We start from the raw sequence: 10281 nt of genomic DNA, 5'->3' as shown, positions 1-10281 counted from the left end.
ACAAAACCAACCAATATGAAAACAGTTTTTTTTTTTTTTTTTTTTTTTTTTAGATTTATGTAGAAAAAGTTGACTGGCCAGCACAGAGCTCTGCTTGAACTATACCCTATCCACCATCTTAAGGCCCAAATGGATAGCAAATTATCTGTGCCTGATTGTCGGACATTGGTGCCAAGACACACTACTTAACATGTGGCGGAATTATAGCACATTTTTGAATAATTATTTCACAAAACAAATACTGTTACAGAATGTTGCGGTTTTATTTGCTACTATCAGGTTTGTGCTGACATTGGTTAATAGGTAGGTAGCCGCTTCGCACATTCCATAGGTCTTGAAACAAAAAAAAAAAATGTGTTGTCTTTCTTTTTTTTTTTTTAAGAGATGGGCAGGGGTATTAGTCCTTGGTCCCCTACTTGCCATTCATCATGGTCATTTTCCGAAGTTTTTCCTGCCGGATTTGAAGCATACCAGTAGTAGGATAAACAAATACCGGTAATAAAACATGTGGCATGAAGTTTCAGTCCCATCAGAATCCATGCACCTCAGAGCCAAACTCATGACTTTCCCTGGTTGTTTTCTCCCAGCAGTTCCATGAGTATCTCCTGGTTGGAGAACTCTTGTAGTGAGGAGTTCATCTCGTCCAGCAGATTCTCTCCCAGCAGGAAGCTCTTGATGTCATGCACCGTCATGCCGATGCGGTGGTCTGTTATACGGTCCTGGGCAAAGTTGTAGGTTCGAATCTTCTCTGATCTGCCCCTAGTGCCAATCTAGAGGAGAACGAAGAACATAAAATGTTTTATTTTTCTTCTCTTAGTTTCAATGGTGACCATTCAAAAAGCTGCTTCAAATAAAAGCGAGCAATGTTTAGGAAGGAAAACCATCACTTGAAGTACCTGTTTCTCGTGTCACATTTCACTGCCTTCCCCTTTAAACTATCACATGCTCATGTTATTCTGTGTAAATGTTACCTGTACTTTACGCTGGTTGTAGCGTTTGCTGGTCTCCTCCTCATGCTTTATGCTGTACAGTTTTGCTCTCAGAGCCTTCATTGCTTTCTCCTTGTTCTTCAGCTGCGAGCGTTCCTGCTGGCACTCTGCGACCACGCCTAGTAAACACACGTAAGTATTAGAGTACAACTCTTTAAGTGAAAGTATAGCTCCTTTATGACTTTTTTCTTAACCCTTAGAGTGTTTGCCCATGAAGACAATAACTATTATTATTATTTTGGGGCCATCCTCAAGCAGACACTCAATGTACCGCAGCTTTTTTTTTTCACTTTTGCATTGGCTTCATTTTTCAACACCGGAGATTTTTTCTTGTTTTTAACCTTGTTACAATGGTTTTTTTTTTTCATTTAGTGACAGACAATTGAAAGCCTAACTTAAAAAAAAAGCTTAATTGTAAAGTGTTCAATATCTTTTCATCCAGTTTACAGTTTTTACCTGTTGGTAAGTGGACTATTCTGACTGCACTGTCTGTGGTGTTCACATGTTGACCTCCGGCTCCACTTGCTCTCATTGTGTCTATCCTCAGGTCCTTTGGATTTATCGTGAAAGAGATCTAACAGGAACACAAACACTCACATTTTACATAGGTCTTAATTCACATTGTATGAGCAGAAGAAAAAAACGATTTGTTTTAACTGCAGCAGTGAAAACAACAGGGATGAATACGCGGTTTGTGTTCAAGTCTGCAGCTGTACCTCGGTGGGTTGGGGCAACACAGCCACGGTCATGGTGCTGGTGTGCATTCGACCCTGTTTTTCAGTCTTGGGGACCCGCTGAACACGATGGACTCCAGCCTCAAACTTCATCCTCTTGTAGCTCTGAGGACCGCTGATGCTGACTGAGGCATGACGAAGTCCACCTGGTAAACAAGCGAACAACAAGTTCAACAAATTCTACTACCAACTGGAAGCAACAACGTGTATACTTTTAATGTGTAGCTTCTGTGGTTCTCTCCTTTTGACTGTTTCTCCAGGGATTAAATAATGACTCCCCCTGTGTTTGGAAATGGTTATTGCAATAGTGATTGCAATTTTAAAAACTGCAGTAATCTACTTATAACATCTCATAGGTTATTTGAAAAAGAACAAGTTATTAAGTTCTCTATACAGTACACTATCCCTGATCTGTTACTAATCCACCTAATTTAAATACCCTGAACTAAAAGTATTGTTATTCTTTTTTTAATCATTTAGGACAACCTAGTTTAGGTGTTCACATGAAAGCAGCAAAGGTTGATTTACTTTATGGGAAAGAGAAAAAAAGCCCCACAGAGAGACACTTTAAGCTTTATTTGATAAGGTTTGGAGATTTAATCTGCTATGATTTAGCCACCATGAAACAATAGAGGAGGAAAATCCAGATATTTTATAGTTTTCGGTGAACTGACCCTTTTATATGACCAAAAGCCCATGAATCTGTATCCAGTCCACTGACCTAGTTCACTTGTCATGTGCTCCAAGATGTCAAAGGACCAGCCGTTGTGGTGAGCGTAGCCATGGTACATTTCAAGCACCTACAGAGGAGAGGAGACAAGTCGGCTTTTAAAAACAACAGAACCAGTTGTACTTTTGTCTCCTTGTTGCTTCTTCAGTACCTCTAAAGTTATTTTAAGGTGCCTATTGATGTCCTGATTAGTGATGGACTACCAGTATCAGTATCAGTGACAAAGGGGAATGTGTCAACAATCCTCTTAGCAGTTATTTTTGACGAAAGAATATAAATTTTGCTTCAATAAAGTTATAGAACGTCAACAAACTGACCACCCCACTGATTATTGAAGCACCTTCAGAAGCATCATAGGAAAATGAATGATATTGTTCTGTCTCCATAACAAAACATGATCCCAGTCTCTTTAACTATGTGTCATTCTAAAAAACATAAAATGATTCATATTCTCATTAAGTACATCCAGACCTCTGATGTGAATAGCATGGCCTCCTGACCCCCGACTCCGGCTTTAACCTCTAGCACGAGGTCGCTCAGATCTTCCTCTTCCTCAGGTATCAACAGATCCAGGATCTGATATGAGAAGAAGGTGATTTGACAGAAAGATAAAAAAAAAAAGAAAGATTTGATGTGGAAAGAACTGAATGTCTAAGATGCAATAAGTCTGAAAAAAAAAAAAACAGTGCAAATTATATTTTGTCAGTTAGCTTATTGTTTTGTTTTTTTAAAGCTGGATTTGCCTCTAACTACTACCTGGCATTGGAGAGAGTTTTGTCGAGGGCTACTTTTGCATTCCCTCGCAATATGTTTTGTTTTACACTGCTATACTTTTGCTTTACCTTGGCATACTTTTGCATTCCCTCACAGTACATTTCTTTCTCCTTCTCCTTCCGAGTATTAGTATTGGGAGGAAATACAAAACATATTGCAGGGGATCACAAAAGACAATGGGAGGCAAAGCAAAATACTGCTTGGCAACACACAAAAAAAGGTTAAGAGGGAATGTAAAGGACCCCTCAAAGGGTCAGCAAACTGCAGCTTTTTGCCCCCTCCCCAATGTAATTTACCTTTTGATTTAGATCTTGAATATCTTGCAGACAGCTTTCTCTTTCCAGCTCTGCCAGTTCTCTCAGGGCTGGATCTTCCTCTTTCAGTAAAAATGAAAATGAGATTAACATTAATTAGAGATATGGTCTCTTGTCTTTAGAAGTTTAGAAGCTGCAGATCAGTCTCACCGGTCAGTAACGTCTCGGTCTCAACCAACTCTTTTTGTTTGGCGTCCAGCTCTCTGACGCTCTGTATCAGAGGAGCCAAAAGGGACACTTTGGCCCTCTTGGTCCTCAGTTCATCCTGACTGCACTGTTGGTCTGTCACCCCTTTGTTGAATTCTCTCAAGCATTCATTGTAATCCACCTCCGTCTTCTTCAAGTAATCCTGTAGAGACCTCTTGGCAAAAAGCTCCTCTACAGACAGAAGCTTGGCTACCATCAACGTTGTGCCAGCGTGAAAAGTTCTTACAGTTCTGCCAACGTGATTAATGGTGTGTTCTTGGATGATGAAACATGGCACTTTTAGTTGACGAGGTTTCCACAGACTAAAGACACTCTCCTTTCCTCTTGGAAGAAGGTTAACAACTCTTCTGTAAGCCATCGTATAAGGGGACACTATTTTTCCTATACTATATATATATATATATTTTTAATTTGGACAATGAAACAATGAAAGTGACTGCATGTCTGTCACGTTTTAAATGCTGCATATCAAACTATAAAACCATTGAGTACGTGAGGGAAAGTATTGAACTCACATTATTGAATCTATAATCCCGACAACAAACCGACTAATACATCCGTCTTGACTTCTTACACATCGGCCTGGCTATTACGAGATAGGTTTCACTCATAAAGTGTCTAAAGACAGCGTAGCAAGCGGTTGTTGACGCTTGTTTTTAAAAAAAATAATTCTTCTTTACCACCTTGTTGTAGTGCGCAGACATGTTGAATCTGAGACGCATGCGCAGAGGACGAGGCATCTTCTTCTGCGGGTAAATTTCCGCAGGGATAAGAGGGATTCTACTCATGACTTCTCCAGAGTGAAAAAAAACAACAACAACAAAAAACAAGTCAAACCGTCAAATTAAATTAAAAATGGAAAATAGGATATGGAAAATCTCAATTTAAAATCGAACTTTATATTTTATATTATTAGAACAACAATAACAACAATAACAGAGACCGTGCTATAATGGCTGTGTTGAATTTGATTAAATTGGACAAATAATTGAAAATGAATTAATTCTGGGACTATTGTTGAATTATACTTATGCACACAAGTCGACAACAATGTTTAATGTCAGGGATCAGAAGGTCTTCCCTCCCCACACAAAAGCTAGAGTGTGTGAGTGTGTGTGTGTGTGTGTGTGTGTGTGTGTGTGTGTGTGTGTGTGTGTGTGTGTGTGTGTGTGTGTGTGTGTCTCTGTGGCCTCTATCAGTTTTTTGCACTTTCTGTATATTTTCCCTGTCAGCTGTCCTAGTCCTACACTTTAGTCACCTTATTCTACGGGCCGCATATGCATTGACCATCAGCACGATGAAAACATCCTAAAATTGTTTAGTTTTGTTGGGTCCATCTTCTGTAAGAATAAAAAACCTTTTGCCTGAAAGCACAATGAAGACCACGCAATTACTTTAAAACAAATGGTCCAGTATCTTAACTTGTAACAGCCCACAGTATACAGCCCCATCCTCCCACTTCCCCCAGTCTAGTTTCAGTGAAAGAGTCACTTCACACATTCCTTGCTCGGGTGTGAAATGACCTGTCCTTTCAAATGTATTTTGGCTCCTTTTTTTTTTTTTTTTAAACAATGCCTGACAACAATGCCTGACTGTATCCAAGTCACATTTTCAGGTTACTTTGTGGTTTCCATAAAGCATATCACTTAGTAGGTCTCCAAAAAGACTATGTTGTCTGCTGAACAGTATGAAACTCCTCTATGAGGAAAATCTGACGTTTCTTCTTTCACAACACCTCACTGAAATAGGCCACATTGCTTAAGAAGGTGCTATTTGAAACTCTGATGCCTTAACGTTATTCTCTGATACCTGAGTCAAAGCAATATTATAACTACATACCTTTCAGCCCATTCACACACTGCACGTGGGACATGTTTTAATTCCACTAACCTATATCAGTTTAGGACTGGATAGCAATAAGCAACCCCTGTAAAAAAAAAAAAAAAAAAAAAAAGTCATCACATCATATTATATAACATATTATCAAAGCTAATGCACAAATACATCTGTAAAAAAGTAATTGTTTTTGCTATAAGAATATATTTAAAATTTGACTTTTGAGCATGCCACTACTTCCACAGCATATTATTAATTTAGATATCTGAAAGTAACAGCGAATTTCCACGACAGTGCTTCTTCATCTGTGTAATTTACCCCCAGGGTGGGATTAATTTACCACAGATACAGCAACAATTTGTAGATTTACAACTTAACCACTACAACAGACCTCTAGAGGCCATTTCAATGACTTTCAGATCGAGAGGGAAATACTAGTACCACGTTCGCTACGCGCTTACGTCACAAGACACGTCGGTTTCAAATCTCAGCTCCCATTGGTGGATTGTTTTAAAGGGATGTCCACCCGCTTCAACCGATTGGGTTGCGCCTTTTACGCACGTATTTCAAATGACCAGGATCGACTGGCGGATTTTCAGTTGAGGAGCATTTAATTCTTGAAGAGCGGGTCCCCATTCCCCGGACGAAAGCTACATAAACTGCAAAAATACGAAAAAATAAGGGAAGGAAGGAATAGTCTGTGGATAACGACATAAAACAACCTAAGGTACGAGACTCCGAGCTACTTATATTGTCATCTAGTGGGTTTACTTGCTGGGTTGGCTGCATGTCGTCCGACTCACTTGGAGGATTAAATGTAGTAAATTTACCGAAAGTATGCAGAATTTCAGATCATATTTACAAATGATAGTTTAAGTCCTGTATGTAGTTGCATAGTTACCTGCAAAGTTAGGTCGCTAGTTTCTTAGTTACAGGCTACTTCCAATACACAAAGTATCACTACGCGCCTAAATGCAGACTAGTAACTTGGTTGTTTGACAAGCGAGCACTCATGATAGAATATACAATAGATAATAAACCAACAAGATATCTCTCACTTGCCTTAAAAATCCTTTTTATTACTGGAAAAAAAGCCGCTTGTTCGTGTATTTTCGCGTCACTTCTATTTCCGCCAAATCTCCATCGCGCCAAAATCGATTTAAATTCAGCTAAAATGTTAGTCCGACGAGTTACTGTGTTCGTAGGTGTTTTTGTTAAAAGCTTGATACAAGGTTAAGTGAAATGTTTTTATCTAATCTCAGACAAGTTATTAGTTAGTTTGTAAGCAAATGTAACGCGACAGCTGAGCTTGTTTGCACGAGGCTTGTTGCTTTGCATGTCGTTTTTGATACCTAAGTAATCCTAATACTACCTCCTGCTTTGCTTTGTTGTGTTGTATAGATATCTACGTACTCCATCCTGCTTATGTTTCCCTGAGAGAAAGTCACCATGAAATGTCCCAGCTATGAAAGCCCCACCAGAGCAAACAAAATGGAGAGAAGCTCTGCTGCAGAGTCTAAGGTACTGCACCTTAAAGCGTCCCCTGTGAAAGAGCCCGTCCCCATCAAACCTCAGTGCCCACCTGCAGGAGTGACCACAGTGTTGTTCTCTCTCAACACCAACACAAGAGCGGTCCACAACAAGGAGAACAGCAACAGCAGGGAACATGACAGGTCTCTCGATGAAGTGTTGGAAGACAGTGGCTACCTGTCTCTGCACAACAGTCAGCTTGGTGATCGTCATGGGGAGGAAGAGGACCACATCCAGGACAAACCCCCGGCATTGCTGTCTTCTGTTGCCACACGCCACGAGAAGACTGAGAAATCCCCCTCCAAATGTGTAAAGAACTGTAGCAGACTCCTGGCTCAGGTGGCAGCGTCCCCTCCTGTAGATTGTCAGAGAAGAAGAGCTGCAGCATATTCGCTGTCATCCACCCCAAAAGACAATCACAAGGACCCTAATCTGCCTATTCTGAAGTTCCAGCGTGCTGTGTGTGAACAGCTTGCCAAGAGCTATCAGAGGAACAAGAGGTAAGATAAATATTAATATTAAAATGTAAATAAACTAGTGAAATGACCAATTATTTTATATGGTGGGTAAAACTATCTCTAAGGTGACTGTAGCTTTGTGAAGACCATGTTTAATTCAGACCCTTTCTTTCAGGTGTTTTTAAAAATGCTTACAGCGACATGACTGTAAATATTCATGAAATACGTCAGTCTCAATCGTTTCCTTGTGTCTCAGGTATGACTGGAGCATCCCCTCACAAGTAGCAGAGGATTATCTTTTGGATCGAGTGACGGGAGGTCACATGGGCCTGGAGTTCGTAGATATTTTTGAATCACTGCTTTCCAGGAACATGAGAAGCATATTGACCAACATTCTTGCCTCGCTGAGTGACATGGACCTTATAAGGTAAACTTACTAATGCTTCAATATTTGGGGAGGGGGTTTATACTTCAATGAAACTGGCAGCCTTTTTTGAGTCCATGCAGTGGTGTTGAGGTTAATTTTTCAACTACAAACCTTACAACTAAAAACACTGCCATGAATAATAAAACTGATATATATATATATATATTTTCTCTACATTCTCCTCTGCTAAAGTCATGAGTAGATAGATTTTTCACATTAGACCAGCTTTCTCATGTTCATTATGTGTTTACATCTTGTCCCCTCACAGCTGTAAGAAGGTGAGCAGGACATGGAGGAAGATCATCTGTGAGGACACAGCAGCTCAGAGAAGGTGTCAAGCCAAGCAGGAACTCGGGGTAAGAAGACCCACATCACGTGTACTCCATATGGAGAAAATCTTAATAGCACTATGGAAATATTTGCCTTAGATAATCTTGGGAATTCTTTACAACCATGGACATTCTTACCATCACCACACCATATGAACATGTAGAGCACGTCGTATACTGTCTTATCCTTTCATGCCTTTTGTGTAGACAGAAACTTTGAAACTTTGAACCATGCTGTTCACTGACCTATGCATTTTTTTAAAGACCAGAACATCCCCCTCATATACACTAACCTTGTATCTCAGCTGAACCACACCCTTTTTATGATTTAAATTTAACTTGACTATTAGAGTTTGTTTTATGTTTCCAAATGTGGGCAACACAAGTCAAACACTCTTGTTGAATAATACATCGATGAGGAAAACTGTACACTTCTTACCATTTGTAAATGTGTTGTAATGTTCATTAAAAGTGATGGCAGATAATTACACAAAGTTAAACTAGGTTTAGGAGTCTTTAAATACAACGTGTGTGCCTGGAACGGATTCCCTGTGTCTTTCATATTCTAATAATATGATGTTTTTATTCTCGTAAAGGAGTCACGGAGCTCTCAGAGAGGTTGCGGTCTCACCAGAGATGTAGCCGTGTCCAGGTTGGTGCTGTCCAGCATGCAGACCCTGGCCTCATCAAGCACTCCGTCTTCATTGTCTTCTTCTTCGTCTACACTGAGCGGCAGAGTCAGCAGGCAGACAGATTCCTCTCAGAGGGGCAGAACACCCAACTCCCAGTGTACACGCTTTAATGACTATGTGCAGGTGAGCACTGGGGTTCAGATTAGGGCTTCTACTTTATTATGGATTTAATCTGTAGATTATTTCCAGGGAAACCTTTTTGGTCTTTACAACACTTGGAAAAATAATACTCTTGTAATATTTGTAGTGATGTCTGATGCAATTCACCAAATTCTCGCATTCAAGAACCGTCAACAGTGAAATATTTTTTTCATAAATTGAAGATTGCTTAAAAAAAAAAAAAGATGATGTACTGATCTATTGACTTACTGAATGTGAGCACTTTTGATTTACTACATAGCGAGAAATTTTACAGCCCGACTAAAAGCATAGATTTTTTTGACTCCTACTTTAACATACTTTTTGTTCCTTCTGTCCAGGCCGCCAGCAGCCTGAAGCAGCATGAGTCTCTTCGTTCCTGCAAGTGCTGTGGCTCACCATCGACATACTCGTCCGAGGCTAAGAGGGCCAAATGCACACGCCTCAGCTGTCAGTTTGACTTCTGCACCCTCTGCCAGCAGGCCTTCCATGGCTCCACGCCCTGCAGAGTGGTGCTGCCCAGAGCCCACTTCACGTCCTCCAAGACCAACCAGATCATACCGGGAAGTGCTCGCAGCAAAAGGAACGTTCGGCGCCTGTAAGGGAACTTTTATGAGGTTTTTATCACAAACTGTTTTAACTGGATGAGGTCATCTTTCCCTCCAAACCTCTGACAGAGGGGACATTTTTATTTACACACGTTTGTCCTGAAGTGGCAACTGTATGTGCCCCCGAGAAGAAGAAAAAACCCTCCATCCTGAACTGTTGCTGCACCTTACTGAATAGAGTGACTGAAGCACTAAATGAATCACTGCTGGAACAATCAACCAGTTAGTGTCGTCTGGCTAAAACTGTTGTCGTCTGTGAGCGACAATCACATGCCAAAAAAAGAAAACCTAAATTGTACAGTTTTATTATGTTTTAAAATTAAATGGATTTAAATATATTGTTTTTAATTAAAATGTTTTATTATTGCTGTTTTCTAAATAAATGTTGCTCCATGTGGTCCTAAAATGTTAATATTTACTGTATTTGTATTCTCTGTAAATATACATTTTCTTAAACCTTCTTCTGGATGTTGTGGTGCTTTGAAATCAACAGTTGACTGCAAGTTTTCATGTTT

The 10281-nt window shown here is 39.9% G+C and overlaps 2 protein-coding genes across 2 annotated transcripts; one reads left to right on the top strand and one right to left on the bottom strand.

The window, feature by feature from the left end:
- Window positions 1–79: 79 nt before the first annotated feature.
- Window positions 80–4884, bottom strand: mtrf1l (mitochondrial translational release factor 1-like). The gene is made up of 8 exons (XM_020653135.3): window positions 3692–4884; window positions 3524–3603; window positions 2925–3029; window positions 2445–2523; window positions 1706–1869; window positions 1446–1563; window positions 972–1108; window positions 80–770 (listed from the first exon to the last, which is right to left on the bottom strand). Exons 1-8 carry the CDS (start codon window positions 4104–4106, stop codon window positions 558–560), a joined length of 1311 nt encoding a protein of 436 aa, XP_020508791.2. The 5' UTR covers window positions 4107–4884; the 3' UTR covers window positions 80–557.
- Window positions 4885–5736: 852 nt separating this feature from the next.
- fbxo5 (F-box protein 5) lies at window positions 5737–10226 on the top strand. The gene is made up of 6 exons (XM_020653136.3): window positions 5737–6311; window positions 6986–7614; window positions 7829–7999; window positions 8268–8355; window positions 8925–9143; window positions 9500–10226. The coding sequence occupies exons 2-6, from the start codon at window positions 7034–7036 to the stop codon at window positions 9758–9760; spliced, it is 1320 nt and encodes a 439-aa protein (XP_020508792.2). The 5' UTR covers window positions 5737–6311; window positions 6986–7033; the 3' UTR covers window positions 9761–10226.
- Window positions 10227–10281: the final 55 nt, after the last annotated feature.

Source organism: Labrus bergylta, chromosome 10, assembly GCF_963930695.1.
Source record: "Labrus bergylta chromosome 10, fLabBer1.1, whole genome shotgun sequence".
NCBI classification, from domain to species: domain Eukaryota; kingdom Metazoa; phylum Chordata; class Actinopteri; order Labriformes; family Labridae; genus Labrus; species Labrus bergylta.
The sequence above is the reverse complement of the archived record's forward strand: the minus strand, read 5'-3'. Positions and strand labels throughout refer to the sequence as shown.

Excerpts from the sequence above, each read along its gene's own strand:
- mtrf1l (XM_020653135.3), bottom strand. The coding sequence starts at position 4,106 with ATGGCTTACAGAAGAGTTGTTAACCTTCTTCCAAGAGGAAAGGAGAGT. Across the intron at positions 3,030-3,523 it reads TTCAAGATCTAAATCAAAAG|ATCCTGGATCTGTTGATACC; the intron begins GTAAATTACATT and ends TTCTCATATCAG. Across the intron at positions 1,109-1,445 it reads AATAGTCCACTTACCAACAG|GCGTGGTCGCAGAGTGCCAG; the intron begins GTAAAAACTGTA and ends TGTGTTTACTAG.
- fbxo5 (XM_020653136.3), top strand. The coding sequence starts at position 7,034 with ATGAAATGTCCCAGCTATGAAAGCCCCACCAGAGCAAACAAAATGGAG. Across the intron at positions 8,356-8,924 it reads AAGCCAAGCAGGAACTCGGG|GAGTCACGGAGCTCTCAGAG; the intron begins GTAAGAAGACCC and ends ATTCTCGTAAAG. Across the intron at positions 9,144-9,499 it reads GCTTTAATGACTATGTGCAG|GCCGCCAGCAGCCTGAAGCA; the intron begins GTGAGCACTGGG and ends CCTTCTGTCCAG.